Source organism: Glandiceps talaboti, chromosome 3 (assembly GCF_964340395.1).
Source record: "Glandiceps talaboti chromosome 3, keGlaTala1.1, whole genome shotgun sequence".
In the NCBI taxonomy this organism is placed as follows: Eukaryota; Metazoa; Hemichordata; class Enteropneusta; family Spengelidae; genus Glandiceps; species Glandiceps talaboti.
The window spans coordinates 29,362,286-29,382,759 of NC_135551.1; the positions used below are offsets into that span (position 1 = coordinate 29,362,286).

General features: G+C 40.1%; 1 protein-coding gene across 2 annotated transcripts; it reads left to right on the plus strand.

The window, feature by feature from the left end:
• Positions 1-10,705: 10,705 nt before the first annotated feature.
• On the plus strand, positions 10,706-20,231 carry LOC144432823 (dapdiamide synthesis protein DdaC-like). 2 transcript variants are annotated; one of them, XM_078121110.1, is made up of 5 exons: positions 10,706-11,255; positions 14,774-14,956; positions 16,667-16,799; positions 17,201-17,513; positions 19,624-20,231. In XM_078121110.1, exons 1-4 carry the CDS (start codon positions 10,713-10,715, stop codon positions 17,497-17,499), a joined length of 1,158 nt encoding a protein of 385 aa, XP_077977236.1. In that variant the 5' UTR covers positions 10,706-10,712; the 3' UTR covers positions 17,500-17,513; positions 19,624-20,231. The 2 variants fall into 2 exon arrangements, with proteins under 2 accessions (XP_077977236.1, XP_077977238.1); XM_078121112.1 differs by having other exon boundaries at positions 19,628-20,231.
• The last annotated feature ends 243 nt before the right edge of the window (positions 20,232-20,474 follow it).

Below are 20,474 nucleotides of genomic sequence, written 5' to 3' on the forward strand. Positions count from 1 at the left end.
TGACAGGAAGGGGAAGGGCATAGGGGTAGTGGAAAAATGACAGAGGAAGGGGAAGGACATAGGGGTAGTGGAAGAATGACAGAGGAAGGGGAAGGACATAGGGGTAGTGGAAGAATGACAGAGGAAGGGGAAGGACATAGGGGTAGTGGAAGAATGACAGGAAGGGGAAGGACATAGGGGTAGTGGAAGAATGACAGGAAGGGGAGGGCATAGGGGTAGTGGAAGAATGTCAGAGGAAGGGGAAGGGCATAGGGGTAGTGGAAAAATGACAGAGGAAGGGGAAGGACATAGGGGTAGTGGAAGAATGACAGAGGAAGGGGAAGGACATAGGGGTAGTGGAAGAATGACAGAGGAAGGGGAAGGACATAGGGGTAGTGGAAGAATGACAGGAAGGGGAGGGCATAGGGGTAGTGGAAGAATGACAGAGGAAGGGGAAGGGCATAGGGGTAGTGGGAGAATGACAGAGGATGGGGAAGGGCATAGGGGTAGTGGAAGAATGACAGGAAGGGGAGGGCATATGGGTAGTGGAAGGATGACAGAGGAAGGGGAAGGACATAGGGGTAGGGGAAGAATGACAGAGGGTGGGGAAGGGCATAGGGGTAGTGGAAGAATGACAGAGGGTGGGGAAGGGCATAGGGGTTGGGGAAGAATGACAGGATGGGGAAGGGCATAGGGGTAGGGGAAGAATGACAGAGGAAGGGGAAAGGCATAGGGGTAGGGGAAGAATGACAGAGGAAGGGGAAAGGCATAGGGGTAGGGGAAGAATGACAGAGGAAGGGGAAGGGCATAGGGGTAGTGGAAGAATGACAGAGGAAGGGGAAGGGCATAGGGGTAGTGGGAGAATGACAGAGGAAGGGGAAGGGCATAGGGGTAGGGGAAGAATGACAGAGGAAGGGGAAGGGCATAGGGGTAGTGGGAGAATGACAGAGGAAGGGAAAGGGCAGAGGGGTAGGGGAAGAATGACAGAGGAAGGGGAAGGGCATAGGGGTAGTGGAAGAATGACAGAGGAAGGGGAAAGGCATAGGGGTAGGGGAAGAATGACAGAGGAAGGGGAAGGGCATAGGGGTAGTGGAAGAATGACAGAGGAAGGGGAAGGACATAGGGGTAGTGGGAGAATGACAGAGGAAGGGGAAGGACATAGGGGTAGTGGAAGAATGACAGAGGAAGGGGAAGGGCATAGGGGTAGTGGGAGAATGACAGAGGATGGGGAAGGGCATAGGGGTAGTGGAAGAATGACAGAGGATGGGGAAGGGCATAGGGGTAGTGGAAGAATGACAGAGGAAGGGGAAGGGCATAGGGGTAGTGGAAGAATGACAGAGGAAGGGGAAGGGCATAAGGGTAGGGGAAGAATGACAGGGGAAGGGCATAGGGGTAGTGGAAGAATGACAGGATGGGGAAGGGCATAGGGGTAGGGGAAGAATGACAGGATGGGGAAGGGCATAGGGGTAGGGGAAGAATGACAGCGGAAGGGGAAGGGCATAGGGGTAGTGGGAGAATGACAGAGGAAGGGGTAGGGCATAGGGGTAGGGGAAGAATGACAGAGGAAGGGGAAGGGCATAGGGGTAGTGGAAGAATGACAGAGGAAGGGGAAGGGCATAGGGGTAGTGGAAGAATGACAGGATGGGGAAGGGCATATGGGTAGGGAAGAATGACAGAGGAAGGGGAAGGACATAGGGGTAGTGGAAGAATGACAGAGGAAGGGGAAGGGCATAGGGGTAGTGGGAGAATGAAAGGGGAAGGGCATAGGGGTAGTGGGAGAATGACAGAGGAAGGGAAAGGGCAGAGGGGTAGGGGAAGAATGACAGAGGATGGGGAAGGGCATAGGGGTAGTGGGAGAATGACAGAGGAAGGGGAAGGGCATAGGGGTAGGGGAAGAATGACAGAGGGTGGGGAAGGGCATAGGGGTAGTGGAAGAATGACAGAGGAAGGGGAAGGGCATAGGGGTAGTGGGAGAATGACAGAGGAAGGGAAAGGGCAGAGGGGTAGGGGAAGAATGACAGAGGATGGGGAAGGGCATAGGGGTAGTGGAAGAATGACAGCGGGTGGGGAAGGGCATAGGGGTAGTGGAAGAATGACAGAGGGTGGGGAAGGGCATAGGGGTAGTGGAAGAATGACAGAGGGTGGGGAAGGGCATAGGGGTAGGGGAAGAATGACAGAGGAAGGGGAAGGGCATAGGGGTAGTGGAAGAATGACAGAGGAAGGGAATGGCATAGGGGTAGTGGAAGAATGACAGAAAGGAGGAGGGCATTGGGTTGGGGAAGGACACAGTGGTAGGGAAAGAATGACTGGGGGAAGTTCAACAACCTCGGGTTTTTCGACAAATACTCCCGGCTATAAACAATGACGGCTCCCTAAACATGCCTGTGTTACTTTTGTATTGCGCTTTATTTAGGCTGTAAGAGGCAAGATCAATAGTTCTATGTAGGATAAAAATCTGAATTCTTTTACTTTGGGGGTGGGGAAGTTTTAAGCCATTTTCTTTCTCATTCTACAAAATAAATTTTATTTTAATGGAATTTGTTTTGTACCCCTAAATACAAATATTTCTAAAAAGAAATGTCATCAAATTGAAGAATTTTCACCATGATATAGTAAATGCATGGCACTAAAATATATTCGCAGCCACCACGACATACTACTACATACTGGCTTTGTATCCATAGCACTACATACTACTACATACTGGCTTTGTATCCATAGCACTACATACTATAGTCTCGCTGCCAGACTCGTGACTATCGTCCCTAATCTGTTTATGTATACCGAGCGGCCCAGCCGCGAGAAGAGAGGGACCAGTTCCGACTGGTCCCTCTCTTCTCGCGGCTGCGCCGCTCGGTATAAATAAACAGATTAGGGACGATAGTCACGAGTCTGGCAGCGAGACTATACATACTACTACATACTGGCTTTATATTCGCAGCACGACATACTAAGTACTGTCTTTGTATCCATAGCACTACATACTACATAAGACTTACTACTACACCGATTTGAAATTGATTTGCTGTCTGAAACAATTGCCAATTTTGGCCAATTTAGTTAGAAAGGGGGTCGGGTGGGGGTCTGAGGCCTAAGAATAAGAATTTAGTTGTTTGTCCTACATCGAACTATTAATCTCCCCCTAAGATACATGGTGTCGCACCGTCCTCCTCTCTCTGAGAGAGGTTGACCTGTCACGATAGACCTCACGCTCCATATGCAGTGCCACCTTGCGGTCATGTCTTCCCTACACTTAGTTAGTGAGTGAGTGAGTGAGTGAGTGAGTGAGTGAGTGAGCGAGTGAGTGGAGGGAAGGGGATAGGAGAAATAACTAATAGGAGGCGCTGCATATGGCGAGTGGGCGTACCTTAAAAGGCCTTCCTTACAGCCTACGCTTTCTCCATGTCGTACATACTTGGCAGGGGCACTTTGCGCAACATACTGCACATTACCACAGTACTTTGTATTTTGTTTTGTATTAAGTTTCCGCAGTGACGTCACTCCATCATATAGGTCATTCTTTGACGTTGACATAGGGTCATCTTCCTGTATCATCACGTCAATCTTGATACAAGGTCACTTCCACTGAAATGTGGCAGTCATTGAGGAGTGACGTTTTCAAGGACAAGTCACATTCAATCAAACCAGTGATCCATTAGAAGTCTACATATTGATCATTGGGGATAGTCCTGCTTGCATACGGAGTAAGTCGTCCGTTGGTCATGTAGACCCGTGCACCGTCTGCAAGCAGGACTGGGGGGGAGCGACTGTCAAAATCAAGTCACGACTTACATGTACTCCATCTGCAAGCGACAAATATCACTTATAAAAATGCTAAGTTTAAAAGCCGTAGATGGACATGTAACCCTTTTATGGCCCGTCATAAAAGTACATGGGATAAAGGAACTTACACGAAAGAAATTTATAAGAATACACACACGGGCTCGGTTCGTGGTTCGACTGCTGACTTCGTAATACCCAATTTACACCGGGGTGAGAGCAATAGACAACACACACAAGCAAGTTGAATGAAAATATATTTATATAATACCAACAAGTGGAAAGACTCGCTTCCAAAAAATGATGAAGGGTGCTTCCATAAAAAGTGGAAACTCACAAAAAAAGTATCTATCAACAAAACTTATTGTACCAGGTACTTAAGACTAATGACAAAATAAAATACTAAAAATGTGGAGCGTTTATCCAGTCAAAAATATAATTTAAAGCTACAAGAAAATAATTATCGTGTGAAATACTAAGTCTCTGATAACTGGTTGAGTTCTTTAAAAGTATACAAGGATATCACAGTGTCTCTGCATGTGGTTCAGAAGAAGATCCGACGACGCTGTAGCAGCACAACGGTTGATGAAGTCCCAAACAAAAGTTTCAACTATCTTGACACTGGTGGCGCTGTACTCCCTCCAATAGCCACCCACTTGACGTCCTCAGTGACGATATATGGTTAAATACACTGCACGTTGGAATTGAGTTTCAGTACCTCAATGGTTCACTGATCAAGTAGAATACATCCAAATTACAGGGTTCTGGTTATAAATCTAACCGCTCTCAAAGTGTTCTGTTCTGACTTGATCAATCTATTTCCCTATGCAGAAACGTTCTGTCGCACAGGAACTAAACTGTTATTAATGGTTCAGTGGCTTTACTTGGCAACACAGACTATCGGCTTACTTACAGCTGTGAGAAATTGGCATTGTAGGATCAGCGTCACATTTGGCTAATTTCCTCTTCCAACTTCACTGTACAGTTACAGACTTCGGATCACATGACACGTGTTGATTGGTATCACATCCAGTCTTTTCATGAAAACTGACATCGAAGAGTAAAATCAAGCCGTAACTCACTCAATACAGCTACTGATCCTTCCTCTCACTATAAGTACACTTCTGACTGGCACTATTGTCCGAAAGATGCCAAATTACGACAATTCTTAGACGAATTTCGCCATCACCAACAGCAGCAGTCCGTGCGCCTTGCATCATAACATCACATGCTTGTCTAGTCATCACTTTTTAAACTTTTCAATCAAATCACTACATCACAACTCAGATTGCTATGCCGAAACTTGCAATGCCTAGTTGTACAAAGGATACCAGTCTAAAGAATATGTGCAGTGACCAAAAATACAATTTTTGATCCCATTTGCATTGCTCAAACCAATAGCTTGAGATACAATCATATGGACTATATTCTCAAGTCAATAACACATACAGAGTATTATAATATACCTAGTGATAATGCTGTGCCATGATTCGCTAGAATCAGTCACGTGATAGGAAAATAGAATGACTACTTCCCTTGGGGAATAGTCCCATCAATTTTTACATAGTCACGTGACCACCGCGCGTTCACAGCAGGTCAAAATGGCAGCTTCTGACGATGTCGTCTGCCACCGCGAGTTCACAGCATGAGGTATATTATAAAACACATATTGCCTGGCCTATATTCGGGCTATAGCACCCGTTCATTACCCCCTCGTGACTGTGAGTTACCAGAATCACATGCTATTTCCCGAGGCCGTTGGCCCTCTAACAACTAAGATTAAACTAGTTTTAATACATTGTCTGTTAGTATACAGAAAACTATAAATGCAATATTGACCAAATGTTTTCCATGGTCACAGACAGTACAAGACGAGGTAGAGCAAGTCCTGTAACTTTGGAAGAGATATAGTCGATATCGCGTCCCTCACCGTCTGTAAGTAGGAGAAGGAAGGGACAATTGTCTTAGTCGAGTACCGGCTTATTCCGTCTAGCTGCATGCAGGAGTAAAGTGATACGTTATTAAAAGCCTTATCACGGAGTGAAATTACTACGCAATATGCAAATGATCGCATGAATATTAATGAGGATAATATAACCAGGTGAAGGGAAGAGGTCGGTGTCATCCCTTGTTCACGACACTAAAGTACGAATGAGGAGAGTAAGCAGACTCCAAAATATATAATTGGTGATGAGGGAAGGCAGAGCACAGGGGACGATGCCTGTCTTGTGACACGCTATCGCGTCAGCGCAATGAAGCTCATGATACACTGTCGAGTGCACGGTGGGCGGTCATTTCGTCCCAAAACCAACTCGTCCCAAACTAACTCGTCCCAATAAAGTTGTTCCCGGGCTAACTCGTCCCACAAGCAACTCGTCCCACCGCCATCTCGTCCCATTCAAAGAATATTTCTGTGTGGTTCATAATTAACTGCAAATAGGCATAACACATGTAGCGTCATAGTCCTAGATCTAGCCACAGGGGCGTGTAATATTGCATAGATTGTTGTTTTCCAGGTCTACAGACTAAATATAACAACCTTTTGAATATATATTCCTACCTGTATAGGGAAAGAGAGTATACGTAGTACTATAGATCGATACATTTGTAGCAGCAAGATTCGTATGAAATCTAAGCAATAATACACGCCCCTGTGGATCTAGCTGCAATAATTGTAGCGTTTTGTTGCGGTTTTGAGGGTGTTTTCGTCTGTTTTGGTGACTTTTTAAGTTTTTTGTGTTTAACCCGCACCTAACGGGTTAAACACAAAAACTTAAAAAGTCACCAAAACAGACGAAAACACCCTCAAAACCGCAACAAAACGCTACAATTATTGCAGTTATCCTAGATCCTGCTTGCCGACGGTGCATGGGTCTACGCTGACTTGAGGATCAAAGGGACGACTAACTCCGTATGCGAACAGGACTAATGGCGTCATAGATCGTACGTCAAAATTTCTGTCATCGTATTTTTTCATATCAAAGTTCGGAAACATAACTATAAAGTAATTGTTTGTAATTGCAAAACTTTCGACAGATGAAAAGTCGTGTTGCCTTCTCGACAGAATCTGCCAAAGTTGCGTCATTTCACGTTTGTGTTCTGAACGCGTAGCTAGCTAAACACAATATTATTAGTGGTGGGACGAGTTCGTTTTGGGACGAGTTGTCTCGCAACCGAGTGCACTTCCTGCCTACCCCTAGCACTGTGTACTCCCGGATACAAATTCGCTGTTGACAACAGATTGACAAGGTACGTACATTTTCACGTTTCATACGTTTTAAATTCGTCTTTCCTTTATTTTTGCCATCGTAATTTATAATGTGTACTGGTACCAAATCAGATCGAAAAGTATTCAGCGACGTGACCGTGTATACCGTACCGTACGTGTACATGCCGGCTAGTCCTGCTTCCATGACGGTGCACGAGTCTGTATTACTGACTTGACTCTAAACAGAATCGAGTCCCGAATTCCTCCGTATGCAAGCAGGACTACATGCCGGCCTGCAGTTCATTGTATTTGTAGTTCTGTAGGTCGCGGTCGCGTTTTTACCAAAATGAAAAAAGCACATGGATATTCCATTTTCTAGAATGAACTTCAAGGCAGCATTTGTTGGATACCTACATGTCCATTGATAATTAATGACTGTGATAGTTGTGACATTCAACGTCCAGCAAGCGACGTCTACGTCTAGTTAGTCTTGCTGCTAGACGTTCGGGCTTTCTTTCGATGCTATAACTATAAGCGAACGAAGTTCGCATGTGAGGGCTCGGATGTTCCATCCTCGATAGCGTTGTTCGGCTGTGTGTCGTATTTTATCGGAAGAACATCCGAGGGCTAGCTGATAGACTAACGTCTAGTACGCTAGTGTGCAAGCTCGAGGTCAGGTGATCAGTGCACTACGCCTGGCATAACGTACCGCACCCGGTCTAACGCCCATAAGTTTACGTTCTTTCTGCGTTCTCTATGTCTTGCCGTACTTACTGAAAAATGAAGTTTCATTCGTGTCGAAAAGTAAACTATGTAGTTGTTTAACATTTTTACATGTGTATTGTTTCAGATACGTGCTGTTCCCAGTGAAATGAAACTGGTTGTGCCTTCGACGCATTTCTTGCAGAGAGAGTGAGGAGTACTCCCGTCAGAAATATAATATGTGATCGCTGCATAATTAATGTATCCAGGGTGGCCCTAGTTATACGACAATGACACGAAAAAATGTATTATATAAAATGAAATAAAAATGTGAGATTTACGGTGTTTTTTTTTGTATTTATAACAGCATTTCTGGCAAAGTGGTTTGTTCGAAAGTGTATGGTACTATTACTAGTACAACGTTACATTAGGGGTAGACCATTCGATATCCTGGGGGGGAAATAAGATCCGAAGCCCCACCCACCCACCCACCCATAAATGGAAAATCATTCCGCTTGGGATTACCAACATTCACATCTCGTATCCACTCCTTAATACAGTAGGTAATAACCTTGAGCGGAGTGATAAGACTTTAAATATTATATAATCCGCACTCGTGACTAGGCGGACTAAGGGAGTCCTTCAGAGTAATTACAAGGGGGAGGGCCGGGGGAAATCAGGTCCTGGTCGTGGCGTAAAATGTGACTTTTCCCCCGATTCCGTCGTGCTAAACAGTGACCCTCCCTCAATTTCCTTTCACTAAAATATGAGCCTCTCCCTGTTCAAATATTTCAAAAACAAGGTTTAATTTTTTTCAGAAACGGAAATGGACATTAGTCCTAGAATCAATGGTTTAGAAGAATTAAACTACTACTACTACTACCACCACTGATCTAAACATGATACTCCTGTTAAGTAGTGTTAATATGGTGACAGATTCAAAACCACCATTGCCACTACATGTGACCATGTTACTCCAATTCTTCATGATTTAATCACTGATCTGAGCTTCTTCATGCAACCGTTTTAAAAGCAGTTTTTACGTCGTTTTAAAACTAGTCATTTTTATATATATATATATATATATATATTTTACCTTTTTGCATGTGAACCTTTTTACTAGTATGTTTCTAATATCGGGACATTTTTTTGTATTTTGTTGTCTTTTATGTTTGTTTTTTTGTTTTTCCAATCAGTTGTACAGCGCATTGTGTTTATGTTTAATTAATGCGCTTTATAAGAATTCAAGATTGTGATTACGAATACTACACTACCTACAGGTAATATTGGTCACAGATGTTTTTTATTGACCAATTTCGATGAAACATTTTCTAAGTTGCAGCTAGTGAAGGTTTAAAGGGTTCTAAAACATAATGTTGATCACTCAACAGAAAAGAAACGCATGGGAACGACATAAGAATAACGTTCATATGCATGAAATTACTAAATAAGTCTCACTATTCAGGCTTTTTGGGGTCCCCTAACATTTATGCGTCAATTCAACTTATCTGTTCCATTATAATAAATACAACACGAAATTGAATAATGTATTTGTTCTAAACTGAACTTTTCAACCCCACAAAACAACTTCCAAATTGTCCCCGTCCCATGTCCCCACCCATGTTGTAAATTCTGACAGCACTATTTTGCGTTATATGTTTACAAAGACGAGCCATCTCATTGTGGTCCGGACTACTTCACATTCAGTCCATTCATCAAGACAATTTATTTTCATCAGCTGCCACGCATTGAACATTTTGCGACGCACCTGTCTTTTGTCAATCTTTGGTTATGTACAGTTTCGTGAAGATATTTGTGGGTTTTATGACGAGCCTAGTTGCAGATTAGATTTTGCGAGAACTAGTGCGGCCCCATACTAAGTGAAAGCTAGCAGACAGTCCCAGCAGACATTGGAAGCAGGCAGATATGGCCTTTGACTTTGAACATCAAACCCTCTAGCTTATTGTACAGTAGAACTAGAAAGAAGGACTCTAGGGAGCCTTCAGTATTTACAAGGGGCAGAGGAAATCACACATACCTCCCCATTCTCCATTTGTAAAAGGTAACCCTCCCCTTTGTCCCATTTTGTAAAACATGACCCTCCCCATCACAATTACATATACTGAAAGTTAATGTTAATCAATATTCCCATTATATGTATGCATACAAATTGAATGATTTTGACTCTGTATAAGACAGCAATATATGTAAGCTTACATATAAAGTGACAAACAGTAAACAGTAAAACACTGGCTAGTTACATTTCTCTTATAGTCATACACAATCAAGTGAGTATCTAAAACGTGCTTTCCATGTTGTGCATACTCTGTCTGATCTGGTCACTTATAGAAGTTCCCTGATATCATCATCATCATCATCATCATCATCATCATCATCATCATCATCATCACCTTCACCTTCACCTTCACCTTCAGTAGAGCCATTATCAGTGTCACTTTAATCTGACTCACTGTCACTACTTGAGTCAGTACATGTATCACTGTCCGTGTTCTCTAAGCTTATAACATTCAAAACTAAATCATCATCATCATCATCATCATCATCATCATCACCATAATCACCATAATCATCATCATCATCATCATCATCATCATCATCATCATATTTTAACAATAACAATCACGGACAGTGTGAATGATTTCATTCAACAATTTTCTTACAATATATGTATTTTTATTTTTGTATTTTGGCATGTATAAAAGTACTCATTAAAATAAATGTTGAGTGCTCGTCTCACTTTTACATCTCAACAAACACACAAAACAAATTGACAAAAATTGAACCTTCAATTTGGTCACGAAACTACGGATTGTAAAATGTGACCCTCCCCAGACCTTGCAATGCGAAATATAACCCTCCCCAAGAACAGGTTTGTAAAATGTGACACCCCCCCCCCATTCCTCTGGCCCTCCCCCTGTAAATACTGAAGGCTCCCTTATTACAGCTCCATAAGCTGTCAGTGTCACACTTACAGCGCCAGACGCTTTTTGCTTTTGTCTGACCTTGGCATACCATACCAACGATGAGGTTCACACTTCACCTCCTTCGACAAGGGCGCCTGTCGACGATCACAAGATGCTTTTCTGTCAGCACACGAAAGAATGCCATCACTAGTGTTCGAGAGAATTACGTGTACAACAATCTTGTATCTGTACCACCTCAAACTACTGCTACATTGGCAGGTCGACAATGGCTTCCGGGATCTCAAGGTCGAAATTGTCAATACCCGACATACATAGCTAGTCCACGAGAAAACTTCCCAGCCCTGTACCAAAGTAATCAACCGGTTGGGGACTTACACGATTTGTCCAAAGAAGCCCGTGAAATCCTTGATGATGAACTGCACCTGCACGGAGCTATTCTGTTCAGGAAGCTACCACTGCCGACTGGCAATGAGTTTAATCAGTTTATCAACGTGATGGGTTATACTGTGATGGGCTACGAAGGTGGTACAGCTGTACGACACAAGGTGGCTGAGCACGTACTAACAGCAAGTAATGACCCGCCTAATTATACCATTGAACCTCACAACGAAATGTCCTACGCTGACAAATATCCAATGAAGGTAAGGCACACAGTCACACAACAACAACAACAACTACTACTACTACTACTACTACTACTACTACTACTACTACCACTACTATCACTACTACTACTTTACGATTCTCCTATACAGATGCATGGGTAATTTGTTTTGACTTTTGCATAGAACTCGATAGAATATGTAACTATTAAAATACGATGGGCCTATTACGTAACTTTATTTAAATCTTGTCCTCACAGAGGCATCGAATGACACGTAAAAAATAACAAAACACAATAAGTAATTATCGGAAGCAAATCTCTTGTGTATGAGTGCTGTTAACCTCAGGTGGAGTACTGTAGCGGTTTCGCTGTTGCTCCTACGCTCTTTGCAAACCTTGTAAGAAAATAAACAGTAAAACGAACAATGTTGAGTCACACAAAATAAAATATATATATGTCTAGCAACATCATATAATTACATTGTATGATATTAATATCTTTACTACTCATAAGGTGAACAAATTTCCCTCTATATCTTAGTATATTAGGAGAGCCAAGGTCCAAACAGGCTATGTGCCCACGCTACGGAAGTAGGTTTGCGCATGTGCAACGGAATACGTTTGTTTGTCTGGGAGGAGCATTTGGTAAATCCGACCCAGGTAGTTTATCAACATATTAGTGGTTGTTCACACATATTGGTTACATCATAGACAGTGGAGCATGTAGTTCTTGCCTAATCCGAAGAGTCCCCTTGTTATATATTTTTTTCAAGTCTAGTGGCAATGTTTCTGCTACGTTTTTTTCCGGTGCGTACGTACGGCCAGACACCCAGAGTCTGGGTGAAACACGTATTTCTATAAACTTATACATACAAATTATAACCCGAAAAATTATATTTTGAGGGACCTGTTCAAACACGATCCAAACACTATTACACAGTGACAATTTGTATCATTGAAATTTTAAACTGAACTTCTTGGGTACGAACAAACTTACTTATTTGTATCATTTGTACAAGGTACTAGATTACAGTTGCACACGTACACACTAGCGTCGGCATTTGGTCGATCGTTATCACACCAAAATCGTTAGATAGATGAGAATTTTTTTTACAGATTACATGTAGGTCGTGTTTTGACAACATAATCGTGAAAACTTCAAAATTAACTTCACAAGTATCGCACGGGTTAGAGCGGACTAAACTTTGCACTTCCATACTTACTGTACACTAGGTAGCTACGTGCGATCACGAGTTTGGTAGAAATGTCATTGATGTTCCCGTTATTTTCCTTCCGTGTTCTAATTCTTTGAAAGTATAGGTTATGGCTGTTTTATGATTCAGATTGATTAAACTTGTATTTCCAAACCCAATGTCCCATCTCAGAAAAGAGTCAATAAAATCACAAACATGTGCTTCTCCGAGTTATCCTGATGTGTACGAGTACCACCCCAGCTATTTCAAAACAAACGCATAAATGCATACGTCGTGATGGGGTGAGTACGGACTCTTGTTTGGTCTCCGCTCTGTCTCCGTGCGTATGTTTGACTACGATGTCAGTCGATGTCATTTACATGACGAGGATTATTGCTGGATAGTACCAAAAACATATGGAAACGATTTTTGAGAAATCTGGAAAGAATTTAATACGATTTCTCAACTTTCAAATTTGAATGAAACAAATATTTATGATGCCTCCATGATTGTATTTGTAGTCTTGTCAGTTCGCGTTACGTTCATCTCCACAACATGCACAGAGCTAGAAATCGTAGAGAACAGTCGACAGGTATAGGAACTAGACTAGGCAGTGATGTATGATCTATGTGTACAACATAGACAGTTGTCCTTGAAATTTGATGATCATTACAGAAATATGTAAAAGAGTTGCCAACGTTAGATTTGTTTATGAATTATATCACTCGTTTATCAGTATCAAATGTCGCACTAAATGTTTCAAACATGTCTTGCTTCGGGGTCATCAGAAAATTTAACTGAAAGTATGGGAATTCTTGATCGAAATATATTCAGTCATAAAATCCTCAGGTTTCTGACAATTTCCAATAGTTGTTACAAGAAAGGCTGCATTCCAAGAATATTTGGTTAGGGAGTGTACATTTTTAATTTCCAGGGGGAGGCCGGAGGATTTCTAATGAAGCAAGGGATTTTTATTGGTGGCCCCCCCCCCTACAAAAACTGGTATAAATTATCTGGCCCCCCCTAAGACTTCTTGTTTTTATTTCATGGCCCCCCCTGAAACCACTAACAAAAATACGCACAGATGAAACACAGATACAGCAACACATAGATTTGCCAGCAGTTGCTACATGTATTAACTTATTCCATATTTATACTTACTTCAGAATTGAACCAGTGCACAAAGTTGTTGAATCATGGACACTCATAAAATCACAAATAAAGACTATTATTAGTTAAATTGGCTGACAGGATGTCTACTTACAACTGAGGGGTGACAATAGACTACTGGTCTGGCTACACTTTTTCTTGGATTTTTAGACCATCACTGACATAAATAAATTAGCAAATAAATGAACAAGTATATATATATATTACTTATTTATCACAGGTTTGGAAAAAATAGTGCAAAATTGCACCATGAGGAAACTTTTTTCCATGTGAACATATTCAAATTTTAGGATTAATTTGCAGTGGTTGGTCACACAATCATTTATTATTAATTTAAACACTTCATAAATTATACATTTTAGAAACATTTTTAATTGCAGTGCAAATGGAAAACATGTTATTTAAGATTGAAATACATATTAAGACCCTTCCTATATTATAGTATTCATATTATCTCTACGCAAAATATAAAACACTTCTGGACTATATTTCAAGAGACTTTAGTAAACTGATGCGCTGAGGGGGGCAGTACATGTATCACTTCAAAGGGTTGAATAATATTTTTATGAATGCATGGCTTGTTATGAATACATTCCTCACCCAGCACCTGTGAATAATTTTGTGTTTAATTCAAACTCACAAAAGCTATCATATAATACTTGAACCCTACCATGGTGATAGAATGAAAATTTATTGAAACCCATTACAATATTGGTGAGCTCTATATGGAATTTATTAGGGATTCATGTATACAAAATGGCTCAAAGTGCAGTTACTGTTCCACTACAGATTGGGTATCGCCATCTATGAACAGAATACCACATCCTATGCCAGATATGCACTACCCAGGTCATTATATGGATGTGTTTGAAACACCAAACACAAATCGAACTGTTGATGACTACCACAACCAGGTGCTAACTTAAAAAAGCTCTATGTTTCAAAACAATTAAATGATGAAGTTGCTATTTCTCGTTTTGCTGAGAAATATATTGTCAGTGTGAACAGTGTTAAAAACTACATTGAACTTTTGAGAAATTTGGAGGTGATGAAAAACATTAGATCCAGACACGTAATCAAGAGAGTATGTGACTACACCTCAGCTAAAAACTAGCTATTAGAAAACGCCACCCTACTGGGAGTATAATTAAACTGAACAGAAAGTTAGAAATAACAGACAATCTGTGTTGCAGGTTTTCTTTTACTGTGATGTACCTGCCCAGCCCGGACAAGGAGGTGAAAGTGCTATTACTGACGTTAGAGAAATTTTGCCAAAACTGAACCCCGATCTTGTCCTGAAATTGAGAAAAGTTGGAATCAGATATTGTAGGTATCTGCCCACACGACAACCCGGTGGGTATACCAGTTGGCAAGAGGTGAGTATTTGTACATGTATATTTGCTTTGTCCAAAATTTTCCCCGCGAAAAATGAAAACCTTTTGATGTGGCTGTTCTTTAATAAACATTTGGCTGTCAATAGTCGCGTGATTTCACTATATGTTATATACAGCTCCGAAGTGCAATTTTGAGTTCGAGGATACGATCAGATTCGAATTTTATGAACTACAAATCGCTCTATTCCATAAAGACGGCTGTTTGTTATTGTATGAACACAGGGTAAAAGACGAATAACCAATTTTGTTCTCGTGATTTTCCGGAATTCTAATATTAATTTCTCTATATTTCAAATAAAGTTTTGAATATTGTTTCCTCTCTCTGTTTTTTTCCTATTCCTATCGTCATCACAGACTTTTATTAGTCGGATCAGTTGATGTTTACACTCACTGCAGGCAAATAGCCTGTGAGTTTGTTCTAGGATTAGCAATCTGCTAATTAATACAAAGCTGGTAAACTCTGATAACACAGTGATAACTGTGAAATAGGACACAAAAGTGAGAGGAAACAATATTTATAACTTTATTTGAAATATGCAGAAAATAATTTTAGAAATCCGGAAAATCACGGGAACAAATTTGATTATTCATCCTTTACCCTGTGGTATTAATGATTATAGGCAATGTATATACACGTACATGAAAGCTCAGCCCACTATAGTAGTCTGAGATAAAAAGGAAGGAAACAAATGGCCATGCAGAGTTACTTGCTTCTTACGACTGCATCCTGTGCTTGTATAACAAAAACCCACCCTTTGTATAATATTAAAATGACGTGTTGTCAAACATGTTTGGAATGGAATTTGGAAAGAGAATATTTGAAAGGATAGACAGCAAAGAGACATAATTAAGTTTTTTTTTCAATTTGGGCGATACATGTTGCAGCATGCAGTATAAACCATCTTTTGCACCATGCACCTTTTCACCAAGTCAAACAAATCATAGACCCCTACACGAAGTATGAACAAACAACATTTTAAAAGGATTTTGATGTGATCATAGACCCTACCGTACGTGTAGGTAGGGTCTATAATGTGGTACAAAGAGAATCGAAATCTGGTGACATGACATCTGAAGCAGATATAGGTGGGTTAATATTAGACTCAATATGATACAACGTTCAACCGCTTTGACAAAAGAACGGAGAAAACTAATGACTTTAGTAGCTTTGCTAATGGCTTGGGTTTTCTACTTTGTTGTGGTATGTGTTATGATCTATTCTTAAGTAAACCATAGACCCTCCACCAGGTGGCAGGTCTATGGGTAAACATAAGTAATTGCCCATTGTACAATGCAAACTGGAAGTGGATAATATAGTGCCCTCTAGTGTTGAATACTGGTATAGGGGAATAACATACTACGTCATGTCCGTCCAGTCTTTGTACATGTCTGTCGCTTTCCCGTATATATGGAAACATAACCATGCAGAAATATATCCAGCTTCTGTACAAATCTCTCATGTACTTACAAACTTATTGCAATTTGTAGAGTTACAAACACAGACTTGGGTTCTGTTCTGTCACATTGGGTTTTTATCAAGTAAAAACCATAGTGATTGAAGTTGTTTTATCAATTGAACGTACATATTTCTTATTCATATGGCTACTTGAATGTTTTTTAATTGTTATATATCGTCTAAGCCATTTATTAAAATACTGACGTGAATGGTAACTTGTATATCTCTTAACATAGGCATTTTTCACCGAGGACAAGCAACAAGTTGAGCAATATTTTGAAAAGCGTGAACGAGGTTACCGATGGGAGAAGGATGGATCACTAACTTATTGGTACCACTTGCCTGCGTTTGCCACACATCCCAAAACAGGTAGGTGATATCCCAGATCGTTTGATCTATAAATTTTAGAAAGTTTAATTGCTGGTCATAAAAGTTTACTTTAGTCTAAGGTATAACGTCATTGTCACGTGCTGACCACGTGAGATGAGATATTCTTAACGAATATTCCGACAATCCACTAATGAGATCAAATCATTTACATTTTAATATCTGATGAAATGTAGCAATGTAAGCAAAAAATTCATGCAGTCAGATGACGAAATGTAGCAATATTAGTTAGATTTTGTAGCATCAGACAAAATTCTGTTTCAAGTTGACTGGTTATGTATTGTAAATCATCAATGCTTTATCTTCTGATTGCTTTAGTGTGATATAAGTTAAACCGAGATCGATCCTCGAATATATATCTATTCTATCAAATTGTTATGTAGGAGAGGAAGTGTGGTTCAATCAGCTCCATTCCCATCATGCATCTTACTTCAAGGATCATCCAACATGGGCAGATCTCGACATCCCTGATGATAAATATCCCTTCCATTGTTACTATGGTGATGGTAGTGAAATCGAGGAAGAAACATTGCAACATATCCGGAATGTCCTATGGAATGTAACAGTTGGATTTCAGATGCAGAAAGGAGACGTCATTGTTCTTGACAACATATATGTACAGCATGCCAGGCTTGGATTCATAGGGCAACGAAAATTACTTGTCAGCTTGGCAATGGATTAAGCATTTGATCAGAAGTACATAAGCTAATTAATATATATTCTATCAAACTCAGTTTAATACGTTAAGTGTTTTAGTTTGTGTAGGTATACAATATACTAGGGTACCAATCTGATCACAGTTGACGTACTAGTACATGCATATATGTGTGTGTGTGTGTGTGTGTGTGTGTGTGTGTGTGTGTGTGTGTGTGGTTGTGTGTGTGCATGTGTGACAGATTGTGACCGTGTGTGTGTATGTGTGTGCATGCGTACGTGTGTGAGTGTGTGTGTCACAGTGTGACTGACTGACTGACTGTGTGTGTGTGCATGTGTGTATGACTGACTGACTGACTGACTGACTAACTGACTGTGTGCATGCATGCATGTGTGTGTGTGTGTGTGTGTGTGTGACCTTGTACGAGATCAATAATGAGATATGTAAACAGATAGACAGGCAAATAGAACAACTGACAGGCCAACATCATATAGGCTGACAGACACGAATGATAGATATGACTGCGACAATTGACTGAGCAATACAACATACCAACACATACCAGGATTTATCAACTTTACGATAAAGGATTATGATCGATGACATTTCATTAGATGGTTTAATAATTATATTCACAATATAGTTCACTGCAGTGAACTACACCCTAGGTGTATGAATGACCCATTAGTTATATTCACAATAGTTTACTGCAATGAACTACCACCCTAGGTGTATGAATGACCCATTAGTTATAGTCACAATAGTTTACTGCAGTGAACTACACCCTAGGTGTATGAATGACCCATTAGTTATATTCACAATAGTTTACTGCAATGAACTACCACCCTAGGTATATAAATGACTTATTAGTTATATTCACAATAGTTTACTGCAGTGAACTACCACCCTAGGTATATGAATGACCCATTAATTATATTCACAATAGTTTACTGCAGTGAACTACATCCTAGGTGTATGAAAATCATTTGTTATATTCACAATAGTTTACTGCAGTGAACTACCACCCTAGGTATATGAATGACCCATTAGTTATATTCACAATAGTTTACTGCAATGAACTACATCCTAGGTGTATGAATGACCCATTAGTTATAGTCACAATAGTTTACTGCAGTGAACTACATCCTAGGTGTATGAATGACCCATTAGTTATAGTCACAATAGTTTACTGCAGTGAACTACATCCTATAGGTGTATGAATGACCCATTAGTTATAGTCACAATAGTTTACTGCAGTGAACTACATCCTATAGGTGTATGAATGACCCATTAGTTATATTTACAATATTTTACTGCAATGAACTACATCCTAGGTGTATGAATGACCCATTAGTTATAGTCACAATAGTTTACTGCAATGAACTACATCCTAGGTGTATGAATGACCCATTAGTTATATTCACAATAGTTTACTGCAGTGAACTACACCCTAGATGTATGAATGACCCATTAGTTATATTCACAGTAGTTTACTGCAGTGAACTACACCCTAGGTGTATGAATGACCCATTAGTTATATTCACAATAGTTTACTGCAGTGAACTACATCCTAGGTGTATGAATGACCCATTAGTTATATTCACAATAGTTTACTGCAGTGAACTACCACCCTAGGTATATGAATGACCCATTAGTTATATTCACAATAGTTTACTGCAGTGAACTACACCCTAGGTATATGAATGACCCATTAGTTATATTCACAATAGTTTACTGCAGTGAACTACATCCTAGGTGTATGAATGACCCATTAGTTATATTCACAATAGTTTACTGCAGTGAACTACCACCCTAGGTATATGAATGGCCCATTAGTTATATTCACAATAGTTTACTGCAGTGAACTACACCCTAGGTATATGAATGACCCATTAGTTATATTCACAATAGTTTACTGCAGTGAACTACACCCTAGGTATATGAATGACCCATTAGTTATATTCACAATAGTTTACTGCAGTGAACTACACCCTAGGTATATGAATGACCCATTAGTTATATTCACAATAGTTTACTGCAGTGAACTACACCCTAGGTATATGAATGACCCATTAGTTATAGTCACAATAGTTTACTTATTGACATATAGGTGTTTGAATGACCATTTATACTTTGTTGTTTTTTATTTAGAAAGACCTGAGCTGGATCAATATGAAGTGGAAGGATATATAACCATTTGTTTATTAGCTGGTATTTCTATTATTTGGTATTTGAAGTTTTAACAAGCGACAGATTCCTATGTAGAGAAAAAGCAAATGTACAAGATAAGCATATGAACAATTATGTAAAATACAGGTATCAGTGGCAGCGATGTAAAATATTAATTTAGAGAGAGGGAGAGAGAGAGAGAGAGGCTCGCAAATAGACATATAACAGCTACTTATGATGCATTTGTATAGTGAGTGAGAGTGAGATAGATAAATAGAGACATACATTGATATGTTTGGAGAAGACAGAGCAGTGTCAGAGAGGCTAGCATAGACGAACAGTTAATGTGCATTAGCCATTGATACCGATTTGAAAAATAAGAACTATCTCTAATCCGCTATAATGTATATATATATACAAATCGTATTGTAATGTGATGCGATGTGAAATCACGACATATACTCGAGCTTAAAGTCAATGTTAACAGATATAAACCAGTGGCTTGCAGTAGGATACATATTTTGAAGGAGTATACTTTTAGGAGGTCTTATATATTGTTATTGATAAAAAGTGTAGGACAATCTTACTAGGGAAGAAATCTGAAAATAACCGATAAGGTATTAATATGTGGTATAACTGATCACATACTGTTATATTGACAAATAAAACATTTACACTAAAAGATCTATAATGAACCATGTCTACTGTCTTTCGTAACTAATCTCTGAATTAATTGTTCCTTTTTGCTGCAGTAGATGGGGAAGGGTGTACTCTCCAGATATGCCAAAAGTAGTGTATCTTCCAATGGTTTGACACCCCCAATCAAGAACCAA